The 20,365-nt window shown below is 49.4% G+C and overlaps 2 protein-coding genes and 1 pseudogene across 2 annotated transcripts; 1 reads left to right on the forward strand and 2 right to left on the reverse strand.

Moving 5' to 3' along the window:
• The first annotated feature begins 6,305 nt into the window (after positions 1 to 6,305).
• Positions 6,306 to 11,747, forward strand: EPOR (erythropoietin receptor). The gene is made up of 8 exons (XM_066345806.1): positions 6,306 to 6,565; positions 7,376 to 7,511; positions 7,835 to 8,013; positions 8,494 to 8,651; positions 8,940 to 9,093; positions 9,177 to 9,264; positions 10,617 to 10,704; positions 10,798 to 11,747. The coding sequence occupies exons 1-8, from the start codon at positions 6,451 to 6,453 to the stop codon at positions 11,401 to 11,403; spliced, it is 1,524 nt and encodes a 507-aa protein (XP_066201903.1). The 5' UTR covers positions 6,306 to 6,450; the 3' UTR covers positions 11,404 to 11,747.
• Positions 9,827 to 9,978, reverse strand: LOC136390163 (U4 spliceosomal RNA; annotated as a pseudogene).
• A 1,914-nt stretch (positions 11,748 to 13,661) lies between the features above and the next one.
• Positions 13,662 to 15,450, reverse strand: SWSAP1 (SWIM-type zinc finger 7 associated protein 1). The gene is made up of 2 exons (XM_066345814.1): positions 15,201 to 15,450; positions 13,662 to 14,521 (listed from the first exon to the last, which is right to left on the reverse strand). Exons 1-2 carry the CDS (start codon positions 15,447 to 15,449, stop codon positions 14,018 to 14,020), a joined length of 753 nt encoding a protein of 250 aa, XP_066201911.1. The 5' UTR covers position 15,450; the 3' UTR covers positions 13,662 to 14,017.
• Between the last annotated feature and the right edge of the window lie 4,915 nt (positions 15,451 to 20,365).

Genomic DNA, 20,365 nt, shown 5'->3' on the forward strand with positions numbered 1-20,365 from the left:
TTTTAGAAATAAAATTCCATTGGAATCAGACAAATAACATCTCCACCCATGAATTACTAAGGGCTATGAGGACGAAAGGAGAAGCAGATTTGTCTATCAGTACCGGGGTAAGAAGGAGAAACAGAAGAGGCAGAGACAAAGTGAGCTGTAGGGCCACCTACAATAGAGTGTCATGACAATGACAATAATAATATGCCCACTTATGAACTCTATTCTGTGCTGACCAATCACTAGGGGCTTTATAACTCACTGTATTAATTAAAATTTTTTTGTTTCAAGTGGTCCAATTCAAATAAGCATGTACAAAAAATGAAATTAATGGTTCATGCAGTTGAAAAGTTCAATGGGTACAGCTTATGGAACAGTTAGATTCAGAAACTCAGAAGATGTCATCAGGATTTTCTTGCTGTCACTTGGCTCTAATTTAGCTCTAAGAATGAGACTGCCCATTGTTCCCTCAAATCCAGTTACTGTCTACGGTGACAGAACCAGTGATTTTTATCTAATCACCCATACCAGCAACCCGGCACTCAAGCTGGTGAGCCCATGCTCAAGCTGGCAACCTCAGGGTTTCGAACCCTGTATCTTCAGCATCCCAGGCCTATGCTCTATCCACTGTACCACTGCCTGGTCAGACCCTTTCCTCCTTTTCTGCTCCTTTTGTTTAGAATGAAAACATAGAGTCTCATGTTGGATCATGTTGGATTGGGTGGTTCATACCCTCTAACTGAGCAACAAACTGAAAGGAGCATGGGAGTCTGAGACCAGAGAGCAGCCATATTATATTGCTGCTACTGGATTATTATATAAGAACTGTCTATCTTGCCTTATTTGAGTCTCCATTACAGTGTCCAAAGAACATTTTAAGTAATATAGCCCCACTTCAAAGTAGTCTCACACCTCCTGGGGGCCATGCCAGACTTATATCCCACCATCTCTGCCTTCCCGTGCAAGGAGAACAAACCCCTTTCTCCCACAGGTCCACAGCAGATGTCCTTTGGACAACTTGGGTCATGTGGCCATCCCAGAACCAATCACTTTTAGAGGAATGTAATATACTAATTAGCCAAGCCTGGGTCCTGTGCCATCCTTTGATCTGGCAGAGAAAGTTCAAATTTACAGGAGTGAAGTCTGGGAGGGCACAAAAATGAAAATTACATTTGGGTGCTGTTAATAGGAGAAAAGAGAATTCTGGTGAATGGGTATAAAAACAATTTCTAGGGTTCTAAACATGGTCCTTGGAGCAATAATGAGGGATGCTCAGGCCCTGTTTGGGCTGGGAGAGGAGAGAGAAGAATGTAAGCATCATGTAGGGTCTGGTAAAAGACAGGTTGCAGTACTCAACATGCTACTTTACAGGCTTATTGGGGGGGGGGGGTTGTTATGAGTATTAAGACCTTAGTACTAATGGGATGTAACAATATCTTGAACTATCTTAAGCAAACAATAATTGCTATATATGCCTGACTGGTAATGGTACAGTGGATAGAGTGGTGACCCAGGACACTGCGATCCCAGGTTCAAAACCCTGAGGTTATTGGCTTGACCATGGGGTAGCCAGCTTGGCCAACATGCCAGCTTGAGCACTAGGTCACTGGCTTGAGCATGAGATCATCAGCATGATACCGAGGTCGTTGCCTTAAGCTCAAGGTTGCTAGCTTGAGCAAGAGGACACTGACTCAGCTCGAGCCACTTCACTCAAGGCATATATACCTGACTAGGAGGTGGCACAGTGGGTAGAGTGTCAGCCTGGGATGCTGAGGACCCAGGTTTGAAACCCTGAGGTTGCCGGCTTGAGCACAGGGGGTCATAGATATGACCCCATGGTCGCTGGCTTGAGACCAAGGTCACTGGCTTGGCTGCAGCCCCCCCCCCCCGCCAGTCAAGGCACATATGATAAAGCAATTATGAACAACTAAGGTGTCGTAACAAAGAATGGATGCTTCTCATCTCTCTCCCTTCCTGTCTATCCCTCCCTTCTCTCTCAAAAAAATAAAAAAGGCATATATGAGAAGCAATCAATGAACAACTAAAGTGAAGAAACCACGCCTGACCTGTGGTGACGCAGTGGATAGAGTGTTGACCTGGAATGCTGAGGTTGCTGGTTTGAAACCCTGGGCTTGCCCAGTCAAGGCACATATGAGAAGCAACTACTATGAGTTGGTGCTTCTCATCTTTCTCCTCCCTCTCTCTCTCCTTTCCTATTTTTCCCTCTCTAATAATTTAAGCCCTGGCCACATAGCTCAGTTGATTGGAGCCATCCTGAAGCGCAGAGGTTGCCCATTTGATCCCTGGTCAGGGCACATACAGGAGCCGCTGGATGTTCCTGTCTCTCTCTCCCTTGCCTCTCTCTCAAAAAAAAAAATAATAATCATTGCTATATAATGTAATATGTCAATTATATCTCAATAAAAATAAAATAATTGCTCTACATACCAAGTGCTTATTATGTTCCAGGCTGTTCTAAGAACTTGATATAACCTCTCTCCTCGAATTCTCATAATAGCCCTATGGAGTAGGCACTATGATTTGACCCATTTTATTTTGTATATTTGTTATTATTATTATTATTATTATTAGAGAGAGAGAGAGGGGAAAAGGGAACAGAGAGACAGGAACATAAAGCTGCTCCTGTATGTGCCCTGACCAGGGATGGAACGGGCAACTTCTGAGCTTCGGGATGACATTCCAACAAACCGAGCCATCTGGACAGGGCTTAAGTTTTTATTTATCAACTGAGTTTTACAGAAACAGGGAGGGGAAGGGAGAGAGAGAGGAGGGGGAAGGAAGCATTAATTTCTTGTTCTACTCAGTTGTGTATTCATTGGTTGCTTCCCTTATGTGCCCTGCTCAGGAATTGAACCCACAACTGTGTTGTTTCTGGATGATGCTCTAACCAGGCAGGGCTATTTGACCCATTTTATACATGAAAAACTGACACGAGGAAGGGTTAAACAACTTTTCCAAGGTAGCATAGTAAGTGGCAAGGCTGGGGTGCAATGTGCCCCATTCATGGTCACCCGTTACAGTTTCTGACTTTCTCTCACACACAGTCCAAATGCCAGTTTACTGAGGAAGAAATTCTTACTGAATCACTCCTGTTTTTCAAACATGCAGGGGTAGCCCTGGCCAGGTAGCTCAGTTGGTTAGAGCATTGTCTCAATGCGCTAGGGTTGTGATGTGATCCCTGGTTAGGGCACATACAGGAACCAACTAATGAATGCATGAATGAGTGAAACAACAAATCAATGTTTCTCACTCTCCCTTCCTCTCTCTCTAAAATCAACCAATAAATAAAAATAAATAAAAATGCAGGGATAGTCAGAAACAGCTGTATCCAGTGATTAACATAAAATCAGCTATATCTTTTATTTATTTATTTATTTATTTATTTATTTATTTATTTATTGTATTTTTCTGAAGTTGGAAACGGGAAGGCAGTCAGACAGACTCCCGCATGCACCCGACTGGGATCCACCCGGCATGCCCACCAGGGAGCGATGCTCTGCTCATCTGGGGCGTTGCTCTGTTGCAACCAGAGCCATTCTAGTGCCTGAGGCAGAGGCCATAGAGCCATCCTCAGCACCCGGGCCAACTTTGCTCCAATGGAGCCTTGGCTGAGGGAGGGGAAGAGAGAGACAGAGAGGAAGGAAAGGGGGAGGGATGGAGAAGCAGATGGGCGCTTCTCCTGTGTGCCCTGGCTGAGAATTGAACCCAGGACTCCTGCACGCCAGGCCGACACTCTACCACTGAGCCAACCGGCCAGGGCCAAGATCAGCTATATCTTTATATCTCTTAGCTAGGCTTTTCTCTAATTTTTACTCCACAAACATTTCTTGAGCACCTGTTCTAGGTGCTGGGAACACAAAAATGAACAAAACAGACTAGTGAGGACAATGAATCAATAACAAAAGGTGATATTAAGTACTGATGATGCAAAATATAATAAGCTATTTCACGGCGATGGGGAGTGTGGGATGGGTTGCTATTTTTTAAATTTTATTTATTTATTTTTATATTTGTTTTTTGTTTTGTTTTGGTTTTGGCTTTTTTTACAGAGACAGAGAGAGAGTCAGAGAGAGGGATAGACAGACAGGAACAGAGAGATGAGATGAGAAGCATCAATCATTAGTTTTTTATTGCTCATTGAAACATCTTAGTTGTTCATTGATTGCTTTCTCATATGTGCCTTGACCACGGGCCTTCAGCAGACCGAGTAACCCCTTGCTGGAGCCAGTGACCTTGAGTCCAAGCTGGTGAGCTTTTGCTTAAACCAGATGAGCCCACGCTCAAGCTGGCGACCTCGGGGTCTCGAACCTGGGTCCTCAGCATCCCAGTCCAACACTCTATCCACTGCGCCACCACCTGGTCAGGCTGAGATGACTTTCTAACCAATCAAGCAATCCAGCCTGGGTGAGGGTAGCTATTTTAAATAGAGTGATCAGGGAGGTCTTTATTGAGGAGGTAACATTTTATTCAGAGGCCTGAATAAAGTGAAGGCATGATCCCTGATATTTAGAGGAAGAGCCTTCCAGGCTGAGGGAACAGATGGTGCAAAAGCCCATGTTAACTTCACCATCTGGCAAATTTTCCCCTCCAAGTGGCAAAGATGTTCCTGGCTACTCCATCTGCCCATTTTGTCACCCAGTAGAAAGTGACACCCCCTTTGTAAAGTCCTAGGATGGAAGCTCATTGATTACATTTGGATCACATTCCACCCTGGTGGTTCACCGTGCTCCAGGGATGGTGCGTTTAATTGGCTAATCTGGGGCTGGCAAGAACAATCAGGTAGGTATTATCCTCCCCCCAGGAACGTACCTCTGTGGGGTTTACCCCAGTTTAAACTAAGCCCAAGCAAATAACTGTTATAGTTTGGTCTATAATTACTTTCCACATTATGTTTTTGTTTTGTTTTTTAATTTTTAAAGATTTTATTTATTGATTTTTAGAGACAGCCAAGAAAGAGAGAAAGTAGGAGTGGGAAGCATCTCGAAGTTGCTTCTCGTGTGTGCCTTGACCTGGCAAGCCTGGGGCCTCGAACCAAGGACATCAGCATTACAGATTGGCACTTTATCCACTGCACTACTACAGGTCAGGCTATTAAAATTTTTTTTAATTTATCGATTTGAGAGAGAGAGGAAGGGGGAGAGAGAGAGAGAGAGAGAAACATTGATTTATTGTTTTACTTATTTATGCATTCATTGGTTGACTCTGGTTGACTCTTGTATGTGCCCCGACTGGGAATGAAACCTGCAACTTTGGTGTATTAGGACGACATTCAAACCAACTGAGCTACCAAGCCAGGGCACTTTCCACATTATTAAAAGAACTGCACACTCCTTGTAAAATAATATCCCGAGTATACAAATGCACACCATATATTTCCCCCCCAAAATTACAAAATTTCACACTCCCAAATATATGTAATTTTACAAATACAGGATCATACTATATACATACTGCCTGGCAGCACTGCCTAGCATTATGCAAAAACTCAACAGCTTATCACTATTTTTTTTTCTATAAATATTTTTTATTTATTCATTTTAGAGAGGAGAGAGAGAGAGAGAGAGAGAGAGAAAGGAGAGAGAGACAGGGGGAGGAGCTGGAAGCATCAACTCCCATATGTGCCTTGATCAGGCAAGCCCAGGGTTTTGAACTGGCGACCTCAGCATTTCCAGGTCGACACTTTATCCACTGCGCCACCACAGGTCAGCCCAATTTTTTTTTTTTTTTTAAGGGTTATTCTTTTTTTTTTTTTTTTTTTTAATAATTTTTTATTTATTTATTCATTTTAGAGAGGCGAGAGATAGAGAGCGAGAGAGAGAAAGGAGAGAGAGACGGGGGGAGGAGCTGGAAGCATCAACTCCCATATGTGCCTTGACCAGGCAAGCCCAGGGTTTCGAACCGGTGACCTCAGCATTTCCAGGTCGACACTTTATCCACTGCGCCACCACAGGTCAGGCCATTATCACTATTACCATTATTATTTATTACTACCCAGACTGGCAAGAGATGCTGATTACCTGATAACATCAGTAGCTTACATTTTTGGAATGTTTGCTACATGCCAAGCCAAATTTTACAGATGAGGAGGCTGAAGCTCAGATAAGGTAGGTCACCTGTCCAGGGTCACACAGCAAGAAAGTGTTTTGGCCACAGAAACCAAAGCTGTTCACCACCACCACCACCACCACACACCCCCGCGCAGTAGCAGGAGCTCGAGAGGGCCCCTGCCCCCTCCTGCGGGGCCTGGCAGGGCTACAGCCTCCCGCTTATCTCAGCCCAGGCTCCCTGCTGGTCCCGCCCCCTCGGGGCAGCTGCCACTTGGAGGCGCCTGGCCGGGAAGGGCCTGGTCAGCTGTGTCCGGCGGAGGCAGCTGTGGACTGAGCCAGAGGTGGAGGAAGCGTGGGGCAGGAGCTCTGGGCCCCCGGTGGCAGGGGCTTCATCATGGATCACTTAGGGGCGCCCCTCTGGCCCGGAGTCGGCTCCCTCTGTCTCCTGCTCACCGGGGCCACCTTGGCTCCCCCTCCCAACTCCCCTGGTCCCAAGTTTGAAATCAAAGGTAAGGAAGGATGGAGCTGTGTGTGGACCCCTACACTGGGTCCTGGAGGACAGTGCTCGGGCCTGAACTTCCAGCCTGGGTGTCTGAACCTCTAGAGCGGGTTCTGGTGAGGCATGCCGGGTCTAAGTCCCCAGACTGAGTTCTGGGGCAACGCTGGAAAAAAACGTAAGGTTCCTATTTTATCTTTTCGGGGAGCCTGGGACATGCTACATCCTAATGGAGCAGGAGTGGTGCTGGGTCTGGGCTCCGCGGTCTAGAGTCCCTGAGGGGAAAGGACCAGCGGACCCTCCAGTCGGGGAGAAAGGAAGAAGCCCGGGTCCGAGTCAGAGGGGCCGGGCCGCAGGCGACTGTAAACACGGTTGGCGTGCGGGCACCAGATCCCTAGTGCGGCTGGGTAGAGGGAGGGGGGCGGGGGGCACGGTTAGCGCTATCGGGCGGCCGGGAGCCTGCAGGAGCCGATAGGGGGCCCTGCCTCCTCTACACACACCCACGGGCTCTCTTGTCCTAGGCTGGGGCAGGCCGTGCAGCGGGAGACCGAAGCCTTGAGTGCTGCGCTCAGTTCAGAGAGTTGGGGGGTGGGCGAGTATGTATGGCGGCAACAGTAAGGAAAGTAACCTGCGCTTGGGAGTTCTGGAGGCACTACCTCTGCGTATCCCTCCGGCGCCCCACGGGGTAGAGAGCTGGGTGGGGCTTTTGTCTTATCTGTCCGCACAGGCGGCGGGAAAGGGGGAGGGCTCTGTGGTCCGAAAACAGGGCTCGGCTCCCCTGACCCCTTGTACCCCCCCCCCCCCCACACACACACACTTCCAGCGGCCCTGCTGGTGGCCCGCGGGCCCGAAGAGCTTCTGTGCTTTACCGAGCGGTTGGAGGACTTGGTGTGTTTCTGGGAAGAAGCTGCAAGCGCCGGGGTCAGCCCAGACAACTACAGCTTCTCCTACCAGCTCGAGTGAGTCAGTCTGACCCGGCAGACAGACGCCCCCACAAGTGGAGGGGGCGGGTGCGGCCGGGACCGGTAGGCACCTCCCCTACTTGGTAGGAAGCCCGCGGGTTCAGGGCTGACACAACCACCAGTGGCGGGGGCTGGAACATTCCGGCTATCACCGCTGGAGCGCGTCTCCGAACAGAGGGCTGGGACAACCTCTAAATCAGGTCTAAGGCGTCGCGTACATGGGGCTGAGACGCCCTCTCGTGGTAGTGACCAAAATGAAACCACGGTCGGGTCACCACCACTTATTTTGCTCCCTTCTCTCCCGGTTCCTCCGCACACAGAGGTGAGCAGTGGAAGCCGTGCCGCCTGCACCAGGCGCCCACAGCCCGCGGAGCGGTGCGCTTCTGGTGCTCACTGCCTACTGCCGACACGTCGAGCTTCGTACCCTTAGAGTTGCGCGTCACAGCGGCCTCGTCGGGTGCCCCACGCTACCGCCGTGTTATCCAGATCAACGAAGTGGGTAAGTTCTCCGGGAATGGGGGAGTGGTTGAAAGAGCGTCTCCGTCTGCGCCCACCTGAGCTACCTTTCTTTTTTTTTTTTTTTTTTTTTTTTTGTATTTTTCTGAAGCTGGAAACGGGGAGAGACAGACAGACTCCCGCATGCGCCCGACCGGGATCCACCCGGCACGCCCACCAGGGGGCGATGCTCTGCCCCTCCGGGGCGTCGCTCTGCCGCGACCAGAGCCACTCTAGCGCCTGGGGCAGAGGCCAAGGGAGCCATCCCCAGCACCCAGGCCATCTTTGCTCCAATGGAGCCTTGGCTGCGGGAGGGGAAGAGAGAGACAGAGAGGAAGGGGGGGGGTGGAGAAGCAAATGGAGAAGCAAATGGGCTTTTCTCCTATGTGCCCTGGCCGGGAATCGAACCCGGGTCCCCCGCACGCCAGACCGACGCTCTACCGCTGAGCCAACCGGCCAGGGCCTGAGCTACCTTTCTTGGTAGTGCTCCTGGATCCCCCGACGGGGCTCGAAGCGCGGCGAGCAGATGAGGGCGGCCACGTGGTACTGCGCTGGTTCCCACCGCCTGGGGCACCCATGGCGAGCCTCGTCCGCTACGAGGTGAACATCTCCGCAGGCAGCGCCACAGGGAGTGCACGGAGGGTGAGGATCGTCACTACCTGCCTGCGCCAAGGCTACCCCAAAGGTCCAGCCCCTCTGAGTCCCCCCAAGAGGGTCACTATGGCCCAACCCCTCCAGGTCCCGCTCCAGATGTCAGACAACCCATTGCCCTGGCACACAAACCAGCTCCACGCCCACCGATAAAGGACCTTTCTCACTGCCTTCCCAGTCTACCTGAATCTTTATCCCAAAGCCTTCAGGGCTCCGCCCCCTCCATGTCTGTTTGCCTCTCCTGTATTGGCCACGCCTCTCACCGGGCCCCGCCCTTAGGTAGAGATACTGGATGGCCGTACTGAGTGTGTGCTAAGCAATCTGCGGCGAGGAACGCGTTACACTTTCATGGTCCGCGCACGTATGGCGGAGCCGAGCTTTGACGGCTTCTGGAGTGCTTGGTCGGAGCCTGCGTCGCTGTTGACAGCTAGTGGTGAGGCCCCAGGTAGGGGTGTAGAAGGGGCTGGGGCTGAGCATGGGCAAGCCCATTGCCTTGACCTATTCCCGGTTCTCCAGACCTGGACCCGCTCATCCTGACGCTCTCCCTTATCCTCGTGCTCATCCTGCTGCTGCTGGCCGTGCTCGCCCTCCTCTCCCACCGCCGGTGAGCACCCCATTCGGGCACATGGTCCAGACCCCCCCCCCCCCACCAACGTCCCCCTTTCGCTGTGGAAACTTCCTCTCAGAGGGAGGGAGGCACCTACCCAAGGTCACACAGTGAGAAGTCAGCGTTAGGGCAAGGATGCAAGTCAGACAAGACCCAGACTCTTAGTTAAAATATTCTGCTCTGGGGGACAGCTCATCTTGTTTCCCTTCTACCTCAGTGACTGCCCCTTTTTAGATTCCTTTGCAAGTTCCTTTATCCAATTTCATCAACGAGATGGGCTTAATGGAAAGATTTAAGCCCTTGAGTGTCTTCCCATCCCTGTTAAGCTCCTCAGATGCTTTATGATATGACCAGTCATCCTGAGGTTTTTGTAATTCTAAGCACATCCCATGTGGTTTCACACCCCCAAGCCTTGGCACATGCTGTTCCTTCCGCATGGATTGTTCTTTCTGCCTTTTCCACTCAGCAATCTCCTAGCTGCCTTTCAAGGTCCTGTTCATTTATTTGGTTGGAAAATACATATTGAGTGTCAACTATGTGTTAGACACTGGGGAGAAAGTAGAGAACAAGCCAGACATATCCCTCCCTGATCTTGTGGATCTCATCGAGTCAGACAACAAACAAGGGAACCAACAGATATTTGATTCTATTTAGCAATAATCATGCCTTGGATAAACCTCATTTGCTATGATACTGCCACTGCCCAAAGCTTGATATTTGACTATAAATTGTGATGAATGATATCACAGAAACAAGTGAGATATGGGGACATGACACATGGTTAGGTAAGACCTCTGGGATGTGACATCAGAGTGGAAATCTGAAGGTAAAAGGAAGCAACCATGTGAAAAGCAGGGAGAAGAAACAAGTGCAAGGGCCCTGAGATGGTAATGAGCTTAGAACATTGAAGCAGCTGCAAGAAGAACTCTATTGCTAACACAGAGTGTTTGAAGAGGGAATGGTGGATGATGAGATGAATGAGGTAAAAGGGGTGAATATATGCAGGGTTGTCTGCAGGGCTGTGGGGAGGAGACTGGATTTTATTCTTAATGCATTGGGGAATCACGGGAAGGAGTGAGAGAAGTTACATAATGGACCTCCAGGCAAGCCTGGGCCAAGTTTAGAGGGGTGAGGCAGTGTGTATTGAACACATTCTTCAAAACACTGTTTCAGTTGCTTCCTGTAGGGCCCTACAGATGTTTCGGCCAAAGCCCCTATTCCATTTCCCCTATGCACTCTTCTGCTTTCATCACGATTGTCAGGGGCTAGGAGTATGTGCCCCTATGACTGGATACAGAGGGGATGTACTCAATGACATATGCCCATGTATTTATTTTTTTTTTCACCAGGGCTCTGAAGCAGAAGATCTGGCCTGGCATCCCAAGTCCTGAGAGTGAATTTGAAGGCCTTTTCACCACCCACAAGGGTAACTTCCAGGTAGGTGGTCTGGTTGTTTCCTCAGGGCCTGCAACTTCCCTGTTCCTGTGGCCAAACCTCAGGTCTCAGAGATGGCTGGTACTGTTTTCCCAGCTGTGGCTGTATCAGAATGACGGCTGTCTGTGGTGGAGCCCCTGTACTCCCTTCGTAGAGGACATACCCACCCCTCTGGAAGTCCTCTCTGAGCGCTGCTGGGGGGTGACACAAACAGTGGAACCAGGGGCCAACGGTGAGGGGTCCCTGCTGGAGCCGGTGGGCAATGAACATGCCCAGGACACTTACCTGGTGCTGGACAAGTGGTTGCTGCCCCAGAGCCCACCCAGCGAGGAGTCCCCACGGTCTGGTGGTGATTTGGACATAGCAGCCGTGGACGAAGGCTCAGAAGCATCCTTCTGCTCATCTGTTTTGGCCCTGAAACCAGAGGGGGCTTCGGCTGCCAGCTTTGAGTACACCATCCTGGACCCCAGTTCCCAGCTCTTGCGCCCAAGGGCACTGCCCCCTGAGCTACCCCCCACCCCACCCCACCTAAAGTACCTGTACCTTGTGGTGTCAGACTCTGGCATCTCAACTGACTATAGCTCAGGAGGCTCCCAGGGAGTCAAGGGGGGCTCATCCAATGGTGCCTATTCCAACCCTTATGAGAATAGCTTCATCCCAGCCCCTGAGACTTCACCCTCCAGCTATGTGGCCTGCTCCTAGGACTCTAGTCCTCAGAGGCTTGGGCACCCAGTATGACCTCAAGTGCTAGTCCAGGCTTAAGACTGATCTGGCAGGGTTGGCAAGGCCTCTCTTAGGACTGGGGGCATTTCTGACCTGGTTGTGTGCCTAATCCATCCTACTCAGGAAGTCACAACCTTGCAGTATTTTTAAATGTATAATATATATAGCGCCTCCTATGGCTAGGCCATATGAAGAGCAGTTTAGTATATGTGCTGCCAAAGCGAGTACATGAAGAGCAGTTTAAAAGGCTGTGAGCTCAGTCTGAAATTCAGGACCTGGAAATCTGAATAATCATAATAAAATGAATCAGCCACTGTAAGTTACACTAGCTGCAAAAGAAACAACTTCTAAATCTGAGTGGTTTAACACAATTAGTAGTTTCTCTCTCATATCTCAGTTCAAACGGGTGGGCAGCCATTCCTGAGATGAATCAGAAGCCCAGACTCTTCCAGTCTGTAGCTTCACCATCCTCCAATACCACCCTGGGGTCTTTAGATGGACCCTCTGCATTCTGCCAACCAGCAAGTAAAGGGAGAGAGAATTCTGTGGGCCATTTTAGGGATATAGCCTAGAAGTGGGCTCCCTCTCTTCACAAATTCCACAGGCCAGAAATGGTTATATGGCCCCAGCTAGACCCATGGATGGCTGGGAAGTGAAGTTTAGCTGTATGCCCAGGGAGAGGAAGGCTGTTAATGGGCCTCTAGCTTGTCTCTGGCACTAATAACAACAGTAATAACATTAATTCATAGAGCTTTATTCTACATCAAGGCCTCATTCTAAAAAGCATTCTAATAGCACCAAATGTCATCAAGTGGCTCAATGGGAGTTCAAGTTTAACCATTTTTTAAAAAAACCCATTTTATTTATTTAGAGAGGTGAGAGAGAGAGAGAGAAGGGAGGAGGAGCAGGAAGCATCAATTCCCATATGTACCTTGACCAGGCAAGCCCAGGGTTTCAAATTGGCAACCTCAGCAGTCTAGGTTGATGCTTTATTCACTGGGCCACCATAGGTCAGGCAAGTTTAACCACTTTTTTTTTTTTTTTGTATTTTTCTGAAGCTGGAAACAGGGAGAGACAGTCAGACAGACTCTCGCATGCGCCAGACCGGGATCCACCCAGCACGCCCACCAGGGGCGACGCTCTGCCCACCAGGGGGCAATGCTCTGCCCCTCTGGGGCATCACTCTGCCAAGACCAGAGCCACTCTAGCACCTGGGGCAGAGGCCAAGGAGCCATCCCCAGCGCCCGGGCCATCTTTGCTCCAATGGAGCCTTGGCTGCGGGAGGGGAAGAGAGAGACAGAGAGGAAGGAGGGGAGGGGGGTGGAGAAGCAAATGGGTGCTTCTCCTATGTGCCCTGGCCGGGAATCGAACCCGGGTCCCCTGCACGCCAGGCCGACGCTCTACCACTAAGCCAACCGGCCAGGGTCTTAACCACTTTTTTTTTATTTTTTTTTTTTATTTTGTTTTAGAGAGGGAGAGAGAGAACAAGAGAGAGAAACATCGATATGTTCTTCCACTTATATATACTGTCATTGGTTGATTCTTGTATGTGCTCTGACCATTGACTGAACCTGCAACTGTGATGTATTCGGACAATGCTCAATCAACTGAGCTACCTGGCCAGGGCAAGTTTAACCACTTTTTAAAAGTTATCTGATATAACTTATGAAAGCTGAACATATGCATACCTTCTGCTGCAGCATTTCCACTTCTAGGTAAATAGCCTACACCAGCATGTATGGGCAAGAAATGTTCATAGCAGTAAGTTAATTTGATGAATATATTGGGGTATAGTCACCATGAAATTATATGCAGTAGGGAAAAAGAATGAAATAGAAAATGTAGCTGATTTAATTTTGTATGACAGAGACAGAGGGATAGACAGGAAGGGAGAGAGATGAGAAGCCTCAATTCCTCACTGCAGCACCTTAGTTGTTCATTGATTGCTTTCTCATATGTGCCTTGACCTGGGGGCTACAGAAGAGCAAGTGACCCCTTGCTCAAGCCAGAGACCTTTGGGCTCAAACCAGTGACCATGGGGTCACGTCTATGATCCGTGCTCAACCCAGCGACCTCGCACTCAAGCTGGTGAGCCCGTGCTCAAGCCGGCGACCTCGGGGTTTCAAACCTGGGTCCTCTTGCGTCCTAGTCTGACGCTCTATCCACTGCACCACTGCCTTGTCTGTAGCTAATTCTTAGTAACAGTGTTGAGAGGGAGAAGAAGGAAGTCTCAAAAATCTTTTTTTTTAATTTATTTATTTTAGTAAGGAGAGAGAAAGAGAGAGAAGGAAGGAGGAGCAGGAAGCATCAACTCCCATATGTGCCTTGACTGGGCAATCCTAGGGCTTCGAACAGGTAACCTCAGTATTCCAGGTCGATGCTTATCAAAAATATTTTTCGTAAAACTTTTTATAAAGTTCAAAACAGCAAAACTAAACAATATGTTGATAGGGTACAATGTGTACATGATAATGCTATTTTTAAAGAAGAAAAAACCACTTTACTTTCTTTAGGTTTTTAAAAATCTCTATCTCCCTGAGGCGTTATTCTAGCTACAGGAAAGAGGCATAGGGAGATGGTCACACACCAAAGCTCAGGACTGGCCTCCAGATCTTGATCCCTTGTCTGAGTTGGGGTCACCAGCTTGGGTAGGCCATGGTGTGATTGTCATCTCTCCATCTGGTTGGAAAGTCACACACCATTCTGCCTTGTGGCCCAGTCCGCCTGGCTCCAGACAGGCTCTGAAGCTGCGCTGTCTTGAGCCTGATGTATCTGGCTGCAGCCAGCACCGGGCAGGAAAATACCTCTGGAGAATAGACAGCTGCAGGGCATCCCCACTGACCTCTTCCTCCTGGGTCTGGAGGGCCACAATGAGTCCACAGCCTTGGCCAGGCCCAAACTGGTGACCGAAGTGGGCAGCTGTGTCCAGAAGCAGGGCAGCCAGGTAGGCAGCTTCCTGGGGCTCCAGGTCTTCAGCTAGGTACTCCTCCAGGCCATCGAGCAACAGAAGGAAGGGGGCTGGTCCCCGGGCCTCATGGGCAGAGCACAGGAGCTGAAGGAGCTCACGGGTTGAGGGTGGGTACCGGAAATGGATCTTCTAGCAGGAGAGAAAAAAAGGAAAGGGCACAGAAAGTCAGGCTCCTGGCTTTAACAGCCTTTTCCTTGCATACTTTCCTGGATGAGGCTCTCTCTCCCCAGACAGCTAGTTCCAGAGTGAGGCAGCTGAGAGAGGTCCAGTATATTCTTCTGTTCCCCCCTCCCTTTTTTATTACCTATCACTCATCATTGCCCGGTATTAGTTCAGAACAAGGTACAGTATGTCTTTTCTTTTCTTTTTAGCGATAGTGGTAAGATTTACTATTGCAAAAAGAGAGAGTACGCCCTCAAAGCAAGGAATGCCTTTTTGCCAAATCTCTAGGGCAATCTTTACACGCAAAGCCCACCCTTAGCCTTCCCAGTCTGACCCCATCATTGACTCCGGGTTCCTCGGAACCAACTCGCGTCAGGACCGCAAACAGGGTTATTCCCGCTCCTTACCAGCCTTGACCACACCCTTTGGGCACCGCCTTTCGCTAACTCCGCCCCTTCACTGGGTAGTCTCTCACTTCATTTTAATAAGCCCTCACAAATCCCGCCACTAGCTCATTCCTGACTCCGCCCTAGAACGGCTGTTTCGGCTTGCCCTTACTACGTCCCCGCCATTGGTCTATTTATCACTCAATCCTCGATCCGCCCCGCTACTGACTGGTCCGCCTCAGGTCGCGTCGCCCTGTTACCTGAAGGCGCAGGGGATCGAGTGCCGCCGGCGTCCTGTGGGGCAGGCTTTGCAGAGGCCTGCGGGTCAGGAAGAGGACGGGGCCTCGGCCCTCGCCTGCTGCCTCCAGGGCCGCCGCGAATAATAGCGCTGTCTTTCCAGATCCTGGGCCGCCGAGCAGCAGCAAAGGCGACCCAGCCTCCGCTGCGTCATCCTCCCTGGGCCCGGCAGCCCTACCCAGGCTTAGCATCCGCCTCAGCGTCTCCGCCATTCACAACGTACCTTTGTCCAATCGGCAGCCCGTTCCTCCCCTTAATCCCACCCAGGTCGGTACCTCGTTGGTTACAGTGCATTTAGCTTCTCCGTTGGTCTATGGATCTGTCCATCAAAATGAAGATCCGCCTTTGCTAGCTTCTATACTGCTGAAGGAACAATTAACGTAGTCTGAGGAAGGAATGCGGCAGTTTAAAGGGGAAAAGGCCCTCTCCTTGATTGAGTCCGCATAGGGAAGCAGCACAAATACTGTACTACATATTGTATTATTGGCAGCTAATTAGACAGATCTAAGCTGTGAGAGTTGGAGGGAACGGGCCCTCCCCAATAAGTGACACACTCAAGTCTCCTAGACTCAGTTTGCTCACCTGCAAAATGGAGCTCGATATTGCAGAGAATATTGAGATGGGCATGTGTCTATGTGCGTTTCTTCTGATGTCACGCAATGACAGTTGAGAAGCGAAGAGATGGAGGAGCTGTATACTTATCTCTCTCTGGGTTTGAGTACTGGCACAAGTGTCTGTTGAGGGCTGCTGGCTCAGGGACATTTGTGTGCAAAACATCAGAAGCTGTCTCTGAGCCCTGGTTGGATAGTTCAGTTGATTGGAGTGTACTCCCGATATGCTAAGGTTGCAGGTTTGATCCCCAGTCAGGGCACATATAAGTGTCAACCAATAAATGCATAAGTAAGTGGAACAACAAATTGATGTTTCTCTCTCAAATCAATAATTTTTTTTTTAAAGAGTCAGAGAGAGGGATAGACAGGGACAGACAGACAGGAACGGAGAGAGATGAGAAGCATCAATCATTAGTTTTTTTGTTGCGACACCTTAGTTGTCCATTGATTGCTTTCTCGTATGTGCCTTGACTGTGGGGCTACAGCAGACCGAGTAACCCCTTGCTCAAGCCAGCGACCTTGGGTTCAAGTTGGTGAGCTTTTTTTTTGCTCAAACCAGATGAGCCCTCGCTCAAGCTGGTGACCTTGGGGTCTCGAACCTGGGTCTTCCGCATCCCAGTCCGACGCTCTATCCACTGCGCCACCGCCTAGTCAGGCAATAAAAAAAAAATGTTTTTTTTTAATTTAAAAAGAAGGTGTCTCTGAAGGTCTGTGAGGAGTTTTAACTGGCTCCCTCACTGGCCTAGGGGCTCCTTGAGTCCCGCCAGGGATAAGGGACAGGGGAGGGCGGGAGTCAGCACCACAGAACAAAGAATGGGCAAGGAGAAACAAAGAAATAGGAGCTGGGAGACTGAAACCATTTTTACTTTGTTTACTCAGTAACTCCAGCGACCTGAACAGTGACTAACTAGCTCACCTCATGTCAGTGATTTATTTAATGAGGATACATGGTGGGGTAAAAGTAGGTTTACAGTTGTTCATATGAAAAATAATACAATAATTAATAAATAATAATACAAGAATAAACTTTCATGTACTCACAGCTGTAAATCTACTTTTGCCCCACCCTGGATCCTTGTTAAATAAATGAATGAAGAAGATAGAATTGGTGAGAAAGTGGGAGAGAAGTAGGAACAAGTGATCAAGAGATGGCAGGCTGGGCCTCTTCACCAAGACTTTGCCCCGGAGCTGCTACTCACTGGCCCTGTTGCCCTGGCAACTCTGTCGCCTGGTAACTTCAAAGTAGTGCCGTTGCCAGGAGACCCAGGGGCAGGGTGGAACTGAGATTATTTCCTGGGCTTTCTCTCTCCCTCTGGGACCAGAACACAGCTCCACAACATCCCCAATACACCCACTCTCACAGCTTGGTATTCCACACCCCTACACACACACACACACACACACACACACACACACACACACACTCCATGGCATCTCCACATATATTCTGCTTCCAGAATCCACATCACCCTGATGCTCACATCCTATTCTGACACAAAGCATCTTATTCACACACTCTCCTACCTTCACACCCCACATCCTTCCCTTGCGCACATACCAGAACACACTGATACAATCATACCATTGCCACCACACAGAGACACTTTTCCTTTCAGCTGGTATTCTGGCAGCTTACACACACACACACACACACACACACACACACACACACACACACACACATTTCCTTCTATTTTATGTTCCTGCAGCTTTTTCTATGCACACAGAAGTGAGGTACACTGTTATATCACTTGGTCAAAGGCACCACCTCAGCCTCCCCCAACAGATACACAACCCATGATTCACCTCAGTTTGTAACACTCCAAATGCACAAGCACCCAGAAGTCTCACAGAGTTACATACATGGAAGCATGCTAAATACAGTCTCACCTCAGGTCTTTGCATTTGCTCTACCCCTGCCTAGAGCACCCAGCTTCCAGATATTCCTGTGACTTGTTTTTCTACTCCATTCTCTGCTCAAATATGACTTGGTCAGAGAGGTTTTCCCTGACATCTGTGTAAGATGAACATGCTCCACTCTTTAACTGCTTATCTGTCTTTATCTTCAAATACCTTATAACTTTTGATGTTATGTATTTATTTTATTGCCTCTTTCCCCACTAGAATGTCCTCCAAGGTAGGGTCTTACTTTTGTTCACTGTTGGCTCCCCAGCTCCTAGATGAGCACCTGGTACACAATAGATGCTCATAAATGTAGGCTAGTGAGTACATTGGCAGAGATGCAGAAGTTTGGCATATATCTCATGCAAACAGTACTTCTTTCTTTCACTTCTCAGAATCCTGTCTTCATGTCCTGACAGAAGGACACTGAAGATAGAGGAGCTCCTTGGAGGAGGGAGGATTGATGTGTGAGGGGGTGGGGAATTGGATGGCTCAGGGACAGTCTGTGCTTCTCCCTCACTTATCAGCATCCTCAAGTTAACTTATTTAACAAATATTTATTGAGTACTTCTTGTATGCCAGGCCCTCTTTTGGGCACTTGGAATTCAGCAGTGAATATATGACAAAGTCTCTGAGCTGACATTGCTCATGAGGGAGAAGATAATGACCATTAATCATAATGAGGAATTTAAATAGTCTGTGAGCAGATGTTAAATGCATGCAAAAAAATTTTTGCACAGGGAAAGAAAATGGGGAGAACCAATTGTTTGACATATATAATTATATATGTGTATATATATATATATATATACATATATATATAATTTTGAATAGCGTGGTAGGGGAAGACCTCAATGAGAAGTTGACAGCTGAGAAAAGGCTTGAAGGGGGTGATGGAGTGAATCATGCAGATATGTGGGGAAGACATTCCAGGTGAAGGCACCTGCAACTGCAAAGAAAGACCCTAATGCATTGGGAGAACTTTGACTATTAAAAAAAGTTATTGATTGATTTTAGAGAGAGAGGAAGGGATATAGAAAGCAAGACCAAAACACCCTTTTTTCCCTATGTGTGCCCTGATTGAACCCCAACCTTTGCATATTAGAACAATGCTCTAACCAATCAAGCTATCCGGCCAGGGCAGAACTTTGGCTTTTACACAGAGTGCCGTGGGGATCGACAGGAGGGTTTGAGCAGAGGAGGGTCATGGTCTGATTTACATTCTAAAGCGGAGCTCCATTTTGGTTGAGCTGAATTTGAGATGCTGTGAGACCCACGAGGTTACGTCAGGAAAGCTTTTGAATAAGCAAGTACATCTTAGTCTGGATTCTCTATCCAAGGTTACCTATCCTAGTATGGGGATGTAGGCAAGGCCCGGGCTACTGTCATTACTCTCTCTAGCAGGCCCAGACAATTCTTTTGTCCTGCAACCCCTATTTAACCCTTTCCTGTCCCGTGCTTAACTTCAGGACCAAGGACAGCGCCAACAGGATTGTCTGAGGTGCTGTCCACCGTGCTGAACTTTTGTTTCCTTCCTAGCCCACGTGGAGGCAGCTGTAAGACAGGAGGGACCACAGGACAGGAGGGTCTCAGGGGTGGGAGCCCAGGAAACAAGAGCCCTGGTCAATGAAGCAGGGGCTTCAGGAATCTGTCTCTCCTCTGCCCTAGGGTCCCATCTCATTCCCTATGGTCCATAGCCAGGCTCACCAACTCCTTCTCCCTCCATTCCAGCCATTCTCCATGCTGTTCCCTGAACATAGCAGGCATACTCTCATCTCAGGGCCTTCGTGCTTGAAATGCTCCTTCTGCCACCCCTGGTGTGTGTGTGTGTGTGTGTGTGTGTGTGTGTGTGTGTGTATGGGTTTTTTTTTTTTTATTTATTTTTTATTTTTTAATTTCTGAAGCTGGAAACGGGGAGAGACAGTCAGACAGACTCCCGCATGCACCCGACCGACCGGGATCCACCTGGCACGCCCACCAGGGGCGACGCTCTGCCCACCAGGGGGCGATGCTCTGCCCCTCCGGGGGGGGGGGTGTCACTCTGCCGCGACCAGAGCCACTCTAGCGCCTGGGGCAGAGGCCAAGGAGCCATCCCCAGCGCCTGGGCCATCCTTGCTCCAATGGAGCCCAGGCTGCGGGAGGGGAAGAGAGAGACAGAGAGGAAGGAGGGGGGTGGTGGAGAAGCAAATGGGCGCCTCTCCTATGTGCCCTGGCCGGGAATCGAACCCGGGTCCCCCACACGCCAGGCCGACGCTCTACCGCTGAGCCAACCGGCCAGGGCCATTTTTAATTTTTTTTTACAGAGGCAGAGATAGACAGGGACAAACAGACAGGAACAGAGAGAGATGAGAAGCATCAATCATCAGTTTCTCGTTGCACGTTGGGACTTCTTAGTTGTTCATTGATTGCTTTCTCACATGTGCCTTGACCGTGGGCCTTCAGCAGACCGAGTAACCCCCTGCTGGAGCCAGCAACCTTGGGTCCAAGCTGGTGAGCTCTTTGCTCAAGCCAGATGAGCCTGCGCTCAAGCTGGCGACCTCGGGGTCTTGAACCTGGGTCCTTCTGCATCCCAGTCCGACGCTCTATCCACTGCGCCACCACCTGGTTAGGCTACC

Source organism: Saccopteryx leptura, chromosome 1, assembly GCF_036850995.1.
Source record: "Saccopteryx leptura isolate mSacLep1 chromosome 1, mSacLep1_pri_phased_curated, whole genome shotgun sequence".
Lineage (NCBI taxonomy): Eukaryota > Metazoa > Chordata > Mammalia > Chiroptera > Emballonuridae > Saccopteryx > Saccopteryx leptura.